Consider the following 15,320-nt stretch of genomic DNA (forward strand, 5'->3'; position numbering starts at 1 on the left):
AATCAGCTGATTGCGTAAACGCCGCTCTGGGCATGCGCGCTCCGGAGAGGGGGCGTTCGAGGCGCTGCTGCTGTCAGAGTCACAGCTGCAGAGTGCGGGACGGGTGTAGACTGACTGACAGGAGGGTAAGTGTCCTGTAACTAAACTAGCCGTCACTTTTTTTGCGTTATTACATTACTATGTTGATACTTTACGCGGTTATTCCGCAGTTTACACCCATTATCTGGCGTTAGAAGTTAACTTTTCTGTCTGTGTGTTAGCGGGGTGTGGCAGGTTACATTACATACCTTTTCCTTGTGTATAAAAGGCGAGACCACAGCGAGACGTTATCTTTTCGGTTTTGTCAGCATTTATTTTATCAGGTTGCGTAACGTTTACCAAAGTGTTGGACATTTGTGGTCAAACTGAAACTGAAATTGAAAGTGGTCATGTTTTGACTTTTGTTTACCCAGTAAATCTTTTTAAATCAGTTAACGGGCCTAAATTAGAATAAAGTGATATTTCATCTTCACATATTTGTATAAATCTCAACTTTCCTGTAGTTCCTGCTGTCTGCTTTAATGCTGTAGTTTGTGCTCGGGTTGTTTCCTCTTGCTGGTAAGACTGGCTTTCATAGAAATCCAGTCAAACCACTCAGCTGTCATTTGGCTGTTTCTTCCTGTGCACGTGCATTGTAAGTTTGTGGACTTAAACAACAAACAAGACGTCATGCAATTCAGGACATCACTTTTAATTGAGGAAAACTAAATCAAATCTCGTATGGGATAAATGAACTGACCTGATTAAATCACTGTAATGAACAACCACATGCATGAATCCCTAACCCTTTAACTTAAGTATTACAGATATACATTTTAAATCTAGGATCCTTTCGTGAGCTGGGATTTTATGTCTTTTATGACTCAAACAGGAGCTGTTGAAATTCTAAATAAAATCCTTATGTTGTAGTGATGTCATCAAGCTTATCTGGCATTGGGCTTGATTGATAGAGACTTTATGGATCCCAAATTGGGTATCTAATTCAATAGATTGAAATATTGATGCTTAAGATTTTCAGCTGTAAGCCTTCCTTCAGCAAACAATCCCCAGGTGTGGAATTACGAAGAAACAGACCTTCAAGAGGCATCGTGATCTGATTGAGTTTACTCCTCACACCAACATTGGCATTCTTTAACACTGTCAGAGCGATAATGGATCATACAAAATAGTCCTTAGTTCAATGCGTTCTTCTTTTTCAAAACCAGTTGACTACATCGTTTGGACTATAAATACATTGTATTACTTTCCCACTTTGTCCTGCAACTGTTGCACAGCAATTTCCCTCTGGATAAATAAAGCTTCTTGAATCTTGAATCTAAAATATATATTAAGGTTGTATTAGGTTTTGGCTTCTTACATTCGAGGAATTTGTGGTTTGGCCGATTTCGTACAAATACAGTGGGGCAAAAAAGAATTTAGTCAGCCACCAATTGTGAAAGTTCTCCCATTTAAAAGATGAGAGAGGCCTGTAATTGTTATCATAGGTACACTTCAACTATGAGAGACAAAATGAGAAAAAAAAATCCAGGAAATCACATTGTAGGATTTTTAAAGAATTTATTTTCAGATTGTTGTGGAAAATAAGTATTTGGTCAATAACAAAAGTTCATCTCAATACTTTGTTATATACCCTTTATTGGCAATGACAGAGGTCAAACGTTTTCTGTAAGTCTTCACAAGGTTTTCACACACTGTTGCTGGTATTTTGGCCCATTCCTCCATGCAGATCTCCTCTAAAGCAGTGATGTTTTGGGGCTGTCGCTGGGCAACACGGACTTTCAACTCCCTCCAAAGATTTTCTATGGGGTTGAGATCTGGAGACTGGCTAGGCCACTCCAGGGCCTTGAAATGCTTCTTACGAAGCCACTCCTTCGTTGCCCTGGCGGTGTGTTTGGGATCATTGTCATGCTGAAAGACCCAGCCACGCTGCATCTTCAGTGCCCTTGCTGATGGAAGGAGGTTTTCACTCAAAATCTCACGATACATGGCCCCATTCATTCTTTCCTTTACACGGATCAGTCGTCCTGGTCCCTTTGCAGAAAAACAGCCCCAAAGCATGATGTTTCCACCCCCATGCTTCACAGTAGGTATGGTGTTCTTTGGATGCAACTCTGCATTCTTTCTCCTCCAAACACGACGAGTTGAGTTTTTACCAAAAAGTTCTATTTTGGTTTCATCTGACCATATGACATTCTCCCAATCCTCTTCTGGATCATTCAAATGCCCTTTAGCAAACTTCAGACGGGCCTGGACATATACTGGCTTAAGCAGGGGGACACGTCTGGAACTGCAGGATTTAAGTCCCTGGCGGCGTAGTGTGTTACTGATGGTAGCCTCTGTTACTTTGGTCCAGCTCTCTGCAGGTCATTCACTAGGTCCCCCCGTGTGGTTCTGGGATTTTTGCTCACCGTTCTTGTGATCATTTTGACCCCACGGGGTGAGATCTTGCGTGGAGCCCCAGATCGAGGGAGATTAGCAGTGGTCTTGTATGTCTTCCATTTTCTAATAATTGCTCCCACAGTTGATTTCTTCACACCAAGCTGCTTACCTATTGCACATTCAGTTTTCCCAGCCTGGTGCAGGTCTACAATTTTGTCTCTGGTCTCCTTTGACAGCTCTTTGGTCTTGGCCATAGTGGAGTTTGGAGTATGACTGTTTGAGGTTGTGGACAGGTGTCTTTTATACTGATAACGAGTTCAAAAAGGTGCCATTAATACAGGTAACGAGTGGAGGACAGAGGAGCCTCTTAAAGAAGAAGTTACAGGTCTGTGAGAGCCAGACATCTTGCTTGTTTGTAGGTGACCAAATAGTTATTTTACCGAGGAATTTACCAATTAATTCATTAAAAATCCTACAATGTGATTTCCTGGATTGTTTCCCCCATTCTGTCTCTCATAGTTGAAGTGTACCTATGATGAAAATTACAGGCATCTCTCATCTTTTTAAATGGGAGAACTTGCACAATTGGTGGCTGACTAAATTCTTTTTTGCCTCACTGTATGTTTAGGGTTTTGCTTTCGGTCATTTGATCTGTCTGCTTATTTTGTATCCCTTCTTCTGTTTGTCAGAGTCTTCACTACTGATCATGTCGAGTAGCCGCCTCATTGGACGCATCCGCAACCCTCCTCAACCCTCAACACCCGCACTAGGTGAGACCACGTGCACGCCTGTCATACAGTAGATTAATTGTGCTTAGACTGTGTACTGTGAAGAGTGTGTTCTAATCTGTTCTTTCTTTTGCAGCATTTTCAAAGTTGTTTGTCTGTATCATACCCATTGCTCAGATTGCAATTGGTGAGTGAGCGATTCATATTTTACTGATTTTGTTGAACTGATGTTTTATTTTTGTAAACAATCTGGACAAATGACATGGCACCCATATGTCCAACAGGTGCCATTCATCTGCATGACTGTCCGCGGGAACACTACATCCCCATCTATCTGATAGTGGGGGGGGTATTTGGCCTGGTGCTTTCGTTGCTCTCCTGCCTGCCCTGCACCAAAACCCCCGAAGATGGAACTTCCAACGCGCTCAGCCGAATCTGCGTGACGTGGAACTCGTTGACATCGTTATTTCTCTTCTGCTGGTTTATTGCAGGTGAGTTTAAAAAGCCTGAGGTGTTACAGAGGGCTGGATGTTTTTAGCTGTGGCCATTATCTCCTGCTATTTTGAATTCCCCTGTCTAAATTCTCATTAGGTGCACCTGCTGTAGTAACATGTATTGGCCACTAGATGTCCATCTATGTCTGTTAAAGGACCCCTATTACACTCTTAATCAAGAATATATTATAGGTCTCAGATATATTCAAGATTCAAGATTCTTTCAAAGGTTTTAATGTCATATGAACATAAGCTACAGTGTAGAAGTGGCAATGAAAGTCCTTAGCTCCTTCAACAATGATCATAGTTATATAAAAACTGAAAGATGTACTTTTATTAATCCCCTTGGGGAAATTCGATCTTCTGCATTTGACCCATCCTAGTGTTAGGAGCAGTGGGCTGCCATATGTACGGCACCCGGGGAGCAGTGTAGGGAATGGTGCCTTGCTCAGGGACACCTTGAACCGGTGACCTTCCAGCTCCCAGGCCAAGCCCCTAACCACTTTGCCACCACCGTCCTTGTCCCCATAAGACATCAAACAACACAAACACCTTTCAGAATCTCTTAACACGGACTTGAGAAAGTGGGTTTTGCATAATAGCTGTCCTTTAAGACCCCGTACCTTTTTGGATATTGGCACAGCCGAACACAACATGGAAACAGGTTCACTCTGTTGTCCTACAGTCCTCTCAGCTGAGCTTGAGTATGTTTCATATTTTGGCCTGTTTTCCCTTTCTACCATTTAATACATTACACTATTCTTCCTAAAAGAATTGTTAAAAATTGCTCCAACACTAAGTTTGACCCACATAGGGTTTTTCCAAATGCTTACAATTATTTATCTAGTTCGATACTTACAACTTTTTAGGGTAAGGCTCAAAGTCACACATGTTGGCAATGCACACTTGGCAGAAGTAGCCAATGGCATCAAGCGAGAGGCGGGCTTTTAACAGTTGATACACTTAAAGGAAGTGAAAGAGTCATACACACTTTATTTATTCTTTGTTTGTTTTTCTCTAGGTAATGTGTGGATATACTCTATTTACCAGCCAAACTACAACAAGAATTCAACAAGTGTGGACCCCTACTGCGACAGGACACTCTACCTGTTTGCTTTCTGGACCACCACCATAGTGTACATCCTCCTTGGGTTGTTCATGTTAGGCGGCTGCTGTGTCTGCGTCTGTTTGTACCTCTTTGGCCATGCTGACGCCGACGATCTGTAGAGACAAACAAACCAATAAGGAGACGGGGAGGAGATTTTGCTGCTGAGGCTGTTAAAGTGTTCAGGATTCATACATTGCAGCACATGACCAGTAGAGCGGTGCAGGGTTGAGTCCTAAAACCAGGAAATGAGATCGCTTTTTAGCACGTTTGGTTCCCTCGTCTCAAAGTCATCAGGTTTGTGGTTGGAAGCCACTGGCTTTTTGTCAGGGGAACCATGATGCAAACGTATTGGCCTACAATAATGTGACAGTCCTGCCCCGCTCTATATGTAACCCCTATCATGTCTCTGAGTGGCACAGCCTTTGTTTTGACAACCTTACACATGCTTGGATCTGAGATGCTGTAGATTTTAACCCTGATCACTGATAATGCCTGTCAGTGTTTTTCTTGAGCTTCACTCACATCCTTTTTACAGTATAAACGAGATGCATTTTGAACATGTTGATCCAGAAATTGAGCTTGAACTGTACAGGATAGTAAGATAAAATGGCTGCTGATTTTTTTGTACTGTAATGCTTGTGTTTGTTGTATTTCTGGCAGGAAGGCCCTCTATAAAACCTGGATAATACTCCATATCTTCCTCATCTTGTTCTTTATTTCAGTTCATTACTAAGCCTACACTAAATACTTTAAGTTTCCTTATGTGGTGGTTATCCAGCATTTTAGCTGGCACTTTGTTTTACATCATAGCACATTCCACTAAATGTCTTCCTGTAGAATAGACGGCAAGTACCCTAAAATATCTACAGCGTGACTTTTGATGGGTAAGGATGTTTTCTGGTTGGATCCAACATTGTCCTCACACATACATATAAGCAAAGACTTCCATATTTGGTCACACTTTCTTATCTTAAAAACCCAGCATGGGCTTCCTCAGAATTGAACATGGTATTACACTGTGACTCGATTCACTCAGCTGCTGTATTCTGACCGTCTCACCACATTTCCATCCGAATTTCTACTATGATTTATCTGAATGCAGCCCAAACTACTCCATACATTTATAATTTGTTCACCAAGTATTAAGATAGCAAACAGTAGCCTAACAACCACGATTCAATTAAAAACATATGGTCTATTTAGTGTTATGAAGGATTACAAGACCGAAATTAGTTGTGTGGGAACTTTTTTTTTACCAATCTTTTTATTGCAAACAAGTCATAATCCAGACAACGACAAGAAGTAAGAACAGTAATAATCAATACAGAGCAGTACAGGTGCATATCATTTAGAAAAGGAGGACAATGGGGAAAAATGAATACTTGAAAATTAAATAAAAATATGTTATGCTCCATTATCACTTCAGGGTCCATGGAGAGTCCTTATTTAGTCTTGTTTGTATTTGTTTTTTAAACCCGCCATTTTATTTATTTTTCCCTTTCAGAGAGCTACCTGCGACTCAGCGTCAGAAGTGATAGGGAGTTTTTTGATAAGGCCTAATAGTGGGTCCCAGGTAGTACGGAAGGATTTCAGAGATCCTTTTAATGAGAATCGTAACTTCTCCATCTGAAGGCACTGTAAGACATCCCGTATCCACTGATCATGTGTTGGTGGGGAAGCATGTATCCATTTGAGGAGAATAGAGCGTCTAGCTAGTAGAGTGGTGAAGGCAATGACACGGCGTATAGTAGTGGGCATATTCCCAGATGGGGGGAGGCCGAACAGTGCAGTCATAGGATTAGGGTCTATCTTTGTGTTAAAGGCCTGTTCAATGGTTCCAAATATGTCAGACCCAAATTTGTCCAGCTTCGGGCAAGTCCAGAACATGTGGAGATGATCAGCTGGGGATTGATTGCATCTGTTACAGGCATCACTCCGAGCTGGGAATATTTTAGCCAGCTTAGCGTTGGTAAAGTGAGCTCTGTGGAGCACCTTGCACTGGAGTAGGCCATGTCTAGCACAGATGGATGATGTATGGACTAGGTTGAGAACGTCACTCCATTGATCACCGGAAATGTTGCTACCTAGATCACGCTCCCAGAGCTCCTTAAGAGGTACCATAGGATTCGGACTCAGGGAAACAATCTGGCCATAGAGAACTGAAACCAAGCGCTTTTGATCAGGGTCGAGTGTGAGAAATTTATCAATTGGTGATTCGGGGGGGCGGTTAGGAAAATTGCTTTTGGATGAAGTGCCTGACTTGGAAAAAACGGAAGAGATGACTGTTGGGCAGGTTGAATTTGACTGACAGGAACTCAAAGGATGAAAAGACTCCATCCTCGTGAAGGTCATCAAGCGTCGCGAGACCACTGTTCGACCAAACACGGAAGGCCGGGTCAGTACACGATGGAGAGAATAGGTGATTGTTTGAAATTGGGGCATGAACTGAAGCTCTATGTAACCCGTGCTGTTTCCTGAATTGGAGCCAAATGATGACCATCTTTATAAGGTTGACGCGACCCGCAAGAGACAGGGGAAGGGAGGCCCACCTGGACATATCAGCTTTGCATTTATCTAGTAGTGGTTGAAAGTTTTTAGGGAGCAGGTCTTTAAAAGAGCTTGCAACAAACACCCCCAGGTATTTGAATCCCTCCACAGCCCTTTTAAAAGGGAATATGGATTGGGGAAGTGCCTTTGCCATTTTATTTACAAAAAATACTTCGCTCTTTAGAATGTTTAGTTTGTAACCTGATACACGGCCAAATTGATCTAAAATCGACAGTATGGGGGGCAGAGAGGATAAGGGGTTCGAGATCATAAGAAGAAGGTCATCAGCGTATAGAGACAGTTTATGAACCATGCCGTGACGCGTGATGCCCTCAAACCTATCATGGCTTCTGAGCCAGATAGCGAGAGGTTCAATGGCTATATTGAACAACAGTGGCGAAAGAGGACAACCCTGGCGCGTACCACGTTGGAGAGAGAAAGGGGGAGATCGAATGCCATTGGTGTGTACAGAGGCAGATGGAGAGGCATATAGGAGTTTAATCCAGGAAATAAATTGGGAATCAAAACCAAATTTATCAAGAATAAAAAACAGTAACCCCATTCAACCCTATCGAAGGCCTTCTCTGCGTCAAGTGTCACTATGACTCTGGGGTGTTAGAGGAAGGAGAGAAAATTATATTGAGCAACCTCCTTGTGTTAAAAAAAGAGTGTCTCCCCACCATGAAGCCTGTTTGGGCCAGGGAAATAATATCTGGCAGTACACGTTGGAGGCGGATAGCCAGTATTTTGGCCAGTATCTTACAGTCCACCTATAACAGTGAGATTGGTCTGTAACTGCCACAGGAAGTAGGATCTTTGTCTTTCTTGAGAAGCAAGGAGATAGACGGAATGGACAAAGTTTCCGGCAATCGGCCTGTCTGGAGAGAGTCATTGTACATTCTAGCCAAAATTGGGGCTAACTTGGAAGAATATGCCTTATAAAATTCGACTGTATAGCCGTCGGGCCCAGGAGACTTCCCACTTTGCATTGATTTTCTTGCATCATGTATCTCAAGGGTGGAGATGGGGCTGCCCAATTCGCTAGCGACGTTCTCGTTGATTTTGGGGTATGTTAAGGAGTCTAGAGGATTGGGGGTCATGGCGGGGATCGGGGGACATTCCGAAGTGTAGAGATTGGTGTAAAATTCCAAGAAAGACCTGTTAATATCAGCTGGGTTAGAAGTAAGGATGCCATCGGATAATCTGATTTGGGGAATCAATCTGGACGCACTGGCCGCACGAGCCTGTTGAGCTAGGAGTCTACCAGCCTTGTCGCCCTGCTCAAAGTAACGCTGCCTACACTGTCTCAGTTGTCTCTCAACAATGCCTGTCATCAGAAGATCGTGTTCTGAGTGTAGCAGGAGGCGTTTTTTATAGAGACAAGGGGAGGGAGAGGAAGAGTATGTTTCATCAAGTAAGCGAAGCTCATCACAGATTTCTGAAAGCCTAGCCTTTTCATCCTTTCTCTTACGTGCAGTGTACGAAATGACCTGTCCCCGCACAGTGGCCTTAAGAGCCTCCCAAAGAATACCGCAACTAACGTCGGAGGTGTCATTAATTTCAATGTAGGAAGAAATCTGAGTGGAAACATAGTCTTTAAATTCACTGTCTGACAGCAGGGGAGAACTGAATTTCCATAATGGAGGGGGGGGACCTACCAAGAGGGAAATTAATGTCAATTGAGGTGGGAGAATGATCTGAGATGGTTATAGAATGGTATTCGCATGAATTGACCAGATGAATCAAATTGTTATCGAGTAAAAATAAATCATTTCGTGAAAAAGTGTGGTGCCTGTGCGAGAAGAAGGAAAAGGCTCTACTTTGTGGGTTAATACATCTCCAGGGGTCTGAGAGTCCTAATTGTGATGCATTGTGCAGTACTACCTTGGCCGATTTGGAGAGAGTAGATTGTGTGAGCGATGACCTGTCGAGACTCACGTTCTGGACCAAATTCCAGTCCCCGGCCATAATAATACGATGGTTGTCGGCGTTGGGAATTCGAGCGAAGAGGTTCACAAAAAAATTGTCATCATCCCAGTTGGGAGCGTAGATAGAAGCTAGTATTACTGGTGTGTTCTGTAGCATGCCCGAAACCATGACATAACGACCATTAGGATCTGATATTGAATTTGTCAATTTAATCTGACATTCTTGTGAATAATAATTGCAACACACATGTCTGTCTGCGTGCCAACGCCATAATAAAAACCCATTCGAACTAATAGGTCAGACAAGTTACTGAAGTAGCCACGGCGGGCTAGTAAACTGGGCTACCAACCTACAGTACTATGCCAACGTTACCAAGCTACAGTACTATGCCAACGTTACCACATCAGTCAGACGGAAGAGGATGCATGAGAGCCGATTCCAGAACAGTTTGCTGCAATAAAATCCCTAGCCTCAGAAACGGAGGAAAGTCTCTTCCTTACTCCATCCTTCAGTGTGATGTTAAGCCTCGCAGGGAAAAGCAGTGCTGGCTTGAAGCCCCGTTGATAGAGTTCAGACATCACCTCTCGGTACTCCCTGCGCTGCTCCACTATTTCAGACGGATAATCCTCCTAGATTGCAATGGGGGTCCCACGGTACTGGAGCTTGCCTCTTTTAGCTCTGGCCTCACGGATGACCTTGTCTTTCTGCTGGAATCTGTGGAGCCTGATGACCACGGGTCTTGGTCTCTGACCCGGTCCTGGCTTGTTGGAGAGTGTACGGTGTGCTCTGTCGCACTCCGGTGGTGACTCAAGAACGCCGTCACCAAGGACCTCAGCCAGAAGCTCAGAGAAGAAGATGGAGGGTTGAGGTCCTTCGATGGACTCAGGTAGGCCAACGATCCTGATATTGTTATGGCGGCTGCGAGACTCGAGGTCCGTGAGCTTAGCCTGTAACCTGGTAGCTATTATCCTCAGCTAGCTTTGCACACATTGATTCCAAACTTTGTATGCATCCGTCTTGTTCGTTAGCGTTGGATTCAAGCGAATTAATTGAGTGGGTATGGTCAGAGACCGTGGTTTGAATGCAGTCTAATTTGGCTTCGAGCGTAGAAATAGTAGCCTTGAAATCCGCAGAAATAGCATTCCGGTGTTCCTCCAGTTGGCTAGCCAAGATCGCCATGTTGAAGTCACCACCAGTTGCCGCCGCGAGGTCGCCCTTGGCAGACTGGTCCTTTTTGCCCGGTTTCAGTTGTTTGGAAGCCATAATCTAGCACCAAAGTGTTCAGAGTGGAATAATTATCTACTTGGCGATGGCCAAACAAACTATGGGGATTTGAAATAGTAAATTAATAAAAGTAACGGGAGCTAGACTCGACACTGCCTACTCCATTCTACACCACCGGAAATCTGAGATGGCTTTTTTAAAACATCATGTCATGGTAAGAATAACCGCTCGGTATCAATAATATGAGTTCTGCTGCATAATACTTTTACCTTTATTTGATTGTGTTTTTTGTGTCTGCTTGTGTTTGTTCACACTGTGATACCAATGCTTTTATTGAATTAGAGGATCTACATACTTATCCCACTACTGAGAAACAGGCCTATTGTTTTGAGGTGTACAATCAGCTGATTGTGTGAACGCCGCTCTGGGCATGCGCGCTCCGAGAGGGGGAGTTCCATCTCACGAGTTCCATCTCACATGTTTCACATGTCTGGTAAAACATGTGAAACTGAAATTGAAAGTGGTCATGTTTTGACTTTTGTTTACCTATTGTAAAGGCAATGTTGTATCACAGTAAATCTTTTTAAATCAGTTAACGGGCCTAAATTAGAATAAAGTGATATTTCATCTTCACATATTTGTGTAAATCTCAACTTTCCTGTAGTTCCTGCTGTCTGCTTTAATGCTGTAGTTTGTGCCCGGGTTGTTTCCTCTTGCTGGTAAGACTGGCTTTCATAGAAATCCAGTCAAACCACTCAGCTGTCATTTGGCCTTTTCTTCCTGTGCACGTGCATTGTAAGTTTGTGGACCTAAACAACAAACAAGACGTCATGCAATTCAGGACATCACTTTTTATTGAGGAAAACTAAATCAAATCTCGTATGGGATAAATGAACTGACCTGATTAAATCACTGTAATGAACAACCACATGCATGAATCCCTAACCCTTTAACTTAAGTATTACAGATATACATTTTAAATCTAGGATCCTTTCGTGAGCTGGGATTTTATGTCTTTTATGACTCAAACAGGAAATTCTAAATAAAACACTTGAACATGTTGTAGTGATGTCATCAAGCTTATCTGGCATTGGGCTTGATTGATAGAGACTTTATGGATCCCAAATTGGGTATCTAATTCAGTAGATTAAAATATTGATGCTTTGTGAGAAATTCGTTGTAATGCGAAAATGACATATTGACTGCTTACAGATGGATAATTAAAAAAGTACTCCTCACACCAGCATTGGAATTCTTTAACACTGTCAGAGCGATAATGGATCATAAAAAATAGTCCTTAGTACAATGCATTCTTCTTTTTTAAAACCAGTTGACTACATCGTTTGGACTATACATTATATATTAATGGTATATATATATATATATATATAATATTTTTCAAGCAAAAATGCAAAATATTCACAGGTTTCCGCTTCTTACATTTGAGGAATTTGTGGTTTGGCCGATTTCGTACAAATACTTCTGGGGTTTTGCTTTCGGTCATTTGATCTGTCTGCTTATTTTGTATCCCTTCTTCTGTTTGTCAGAGTCTTCACTACTGATCATGTCGAGCAGCCGCCTTATTGGACACATCCGCAACACTCCTCAACCCCCAACACCCGCACTAGGTGAGACCCCGTGCACGCCTGTCATACAGTAGATTAATTGTGCTTAGACTGTGTACTGTGAAGAGTGTGTTCTAATCTATTCTTTCTTTTGCAGTATGTCACAAGTTGTTTTTCTGTATCATACCCATTGCTCAGATTGCAATTGGTGAGTGAGCGATTCATATTTTACTGATTTTGTTGAACTGATGTTTTATTTTTGTAAAAAATCTGGACAAATGACATGGCACCCATATGTCCAACAGGTGCCATTCATCTGCATGACTGTCCGCGGGAACACTACATCCCCATCTATCTGATAGTGGGGGGGGTATTTGGCCTGGTGCTTTCGTTGCTCTCCTGCCTGCCCTGCACCAAAACCCCCGAAGATGGAACTTCCAACGCGCTCAGCCGAATCTGCGTGACGTGGAACTCGTTGACATCGTTATTTCTCTTCTGCTGGTTTATTGCAGGTGAGTTTAAAAAGCCTGAGGTGTTACAGAGGGCTGGATGTTTTTAGCTGTGGCCATTATCTCCTGCTATTTTGAATTCCCCTGTCTAAATTCTCATTAGGTGCACCTGCTGTAGTAACATGTATTGGCCACTAGATGTCCATCTATGTCTGTTAAAGGACCCCTATTACACTCTTAATCAAGAATATATTATAGGTCTCAGATATATTCAAGATTCAAGATTCATTCAAAGGTTTTAATGTCATATGAACATAAGCTACAGTGTAGAAGTGGCAATGAAAGTCCTTAGCTCCTTCAACAATGATCATAGTTATATAAGACATCAAACAACACAAACACCTTTCAGAATCTCTTAACACGGACTTGAGAAAGTGGATTTTGCATAATAGCTGTCCTTTAAGACCCCGTACCTTTGTGGATATTGGCACAGCCGAACACAACATGGAAACAGGTTCACTCTGTTGTCCTACAGTCCTCTCAGCTGAGCTTGAGTATGTTTCATATTTTGGCCTGTTTTCACTTTCTACCATTAAATACATTACACTATTCTTCCTAAAAGAATTGTTAAGAATTGCTCCAACACTAAGTTTGACCCACATAGGGTTCAAGCGAGAGGCGGGCTTTTAACAGTTGATACACTTAAAGGAAGTGAAAGAGTCATATACACTTTATTTATTCTTTGTTTGTTTTTCTCTAGGTAATGTGTGGATATACTCTATTTACCAGCCAAACTACAACAAGAATTCAACAAGTGTGGACCCCTACTGCGACAGGACACTCTACCTGTTTGCTTTCTGGACCACCACCATAGGGTACATCCTCGCGGGGGTGTACATGTTAGGCGGCTGCTGTTTCTGCTTCTGTTTCTGCCTCTTTGGCCATGCCGACGCCGACGATCTGTAGAGACAAACAAACCAATAAGGAGACGGGGAGGAGATTTTGCTGCTGAGGCTGTTAAAGCGTTCAGGATTCATACATTGCAACACATGACCAGTAGAGCGGTGCAGGGTTGAGTCCTAATACCAGGAAATGAGTTCGCTTTTTAGCACGTTTGGTTCCCTCGTCTCAAAGTCATCAGGTTTGTGGTTGGAAGCCACTGGCTTTTTGTCGAGGGAACCAGTGCAATGCAAACGTATTGGCCTACAATAATGTGACAGTCCTGCCCCGCTCTATATGTAACCCCTATCATGTCTCTGAGTGGCACAGCCTTTGTTTTGACAACCTTACACATGCTTGGATCTGAGATGCTGTAGATTTTAACCCTGATCACTGATAATGCCTGTCAGTGTTTTTCTTGAGCTTCACTCACACCCTTTCTACAGTATAAATGAGATGCATTTTGAACATGTTGATCCAGAAATTGAGCTTGAACTGTACAGGATAGTAAGATAAAATGGCTGCTGATTTTTTTGTACTGTAATGCTTGTGTTTGTTGTATTTCTGGCAGGAAGGCCCTCTATAAAACCTGGATAATACTCCATATCTTCCTCATCTTGTTCTTTATTTCAGTTCATTACTAAGCCTACACTAAATACTTTAAGTTTCCTTATGTGGTGGTTATCCAGCATTTTAGCTGGCACTTTGTTTTACATCATAGCACATTCCACTAAATGTCTTCCTGTAGAATAGACGGCAAGTACCCTAAAATATCTACAGCGTGACTTTTGATGGGTAAGGATGTTTTCTGGTTGGATCCAACATTGTCCTCACACATACATATAAGCAAAGACTTCCATATTTGGTCACACTTTCTTATCTTAAAAACCCAGCATGGGCTACCTCAGAATTGAACATGGTATTACACTGTGACTCGATTCACTCAGCTGCTGTATTCTGACCGTCTCACCACATTTCCATCTGAATTTCTACTATGATTTATCTGAATGCAGCCCAAACTACTCCATACATTTATAACTTGTTCACCAAGTATTAAGATAGCAAACAGTAAACAACCACGATTCAATTAAAAACATATGGTCTATTTAGTGTTATGAAGGATTACAAGACCGAAATTAGTTGTGTGGGAACTTCATAAAAACAGGACATGCATTGCTGTAAATTCAGAAGTTTAGGATGTTGAAATCAGTGACTACATGATTTGTGTCATGTAGAACACTCGGGTTATACTAAGATAATACAAAACTTAGAGGAAGTTACTGAGATGGCTTTTTCATAGCATCATCATTATCACATGAGAAAATGCTTAAGTTTTCTGTCTACATTCAGGCAGTGGTTTTCTACCATTTATATCTTTATGATTAGTCTTTGAGAAGAATGTAAACCAATAATTATTTCTAACCATTTTTAGACATTACACATTATTTTTTTTAACTTTTACAGACATTTTACATTATTTTCTGAGATTATTTACATAATTTAGGGAAACCTTTTCGTGCGTTATTGGGGGTATTTTTGAGACTTTATTTTAACAAAAAGAATCAGAATTTTATTGCTTTTTAAGATGATTGTTTCTTAACTCCCCTCAAGCAATACATGGTTTATTACCATGCTTTGCCTTTTAAAAACAGCATTTTATTATCTGACTAAATGTTTGGATACTAGTTATAATCTCTTATCTCGCTTTGGTACATCAGCAACAATAAAGAATCTGTAAAAAAAATACAGAAAACTGCAGCAGCAATGAAGACACAGCCTTCAGCTTCTCTAAGTACACATACAGTAACATAGAAATACATTTCTCAGTGTCACTTGTTTCAAAGGACGTTTCAGGACCTGCAGTAACTCCAACACGCCGCTAGTCGCCCTAACGCTTATACGGGAAGTCATGCTCCCAA

General features: G+C 41.9%; 2 protein-coding genes across 2 annotated transcripts; both read left to right on the forward strand.

Moving 5' to 3' along the window:
• Positions 1-42: 42 nt before the first annotated feature.
• On the forward strand, positions 43-5,441 carry LOC134875634 (transmembrane protein 272-like). Its single transcript, XM_063900209.1, has 5 exons — positions 43-125; positions 3,108-3,188; positions 3,283-3,333; positions 3,431-3,637; positions 4,662-5,441. The coding sequence occupies exons 2-5, from the start codon at positions 3,125-3,127 to the stop codon at positions 4,865-4,867; spliced, it is 528 nt and encodes a 175-aa protein (XP_063756279.1). The 5' UTR covers positions 43-125; positions 3,108-3,124; the 3' UTR covers positions 4,868-5,441.
• Positions 5,442-11,957: 6,516 nt separating this feature from the next.
• On the forward strand, positions 11,958-14,005 carry LOC134875672 (transmembrane protein 272-like). The gene is made up of 4 exons (XM_063900267.1): positions 11,958-12,076; positions 12,171-12,221; positions 12,319-12,525; positions 13,223-14,005. The coding sequence occupies exons 1-4, from the start codon at positions 12,013-12,015 to the stop codon at positions 13,426-13,428; spliced, it is 528 nt and encodes a 175-aa protein (XP_063756337.1). The 5' UTR covers positions 11,958-12,012; the 3' UTR covers positions 13,429-14,005.
• The last annotated feature ends 1,315 nt before the right edge of the window (positions 14,006-15,320 follow it).

Source organism: Eleginops maclovinus, chromosome 14 (assembly GCF_036324505.1).
Source record: "Eleginops maclovinus isolate JMC-PN-2008 ecotype Puerto Natales chromosome 14, JC_Emac_rtc_rv5, whole genome shotgun sequence".
Lineage (NCBI taxonomy): Eukaryota > Metazoa > Chordata > Actinopteri > Perciformes > Eleginopidae > Eleginops > Eleginops maclovinus.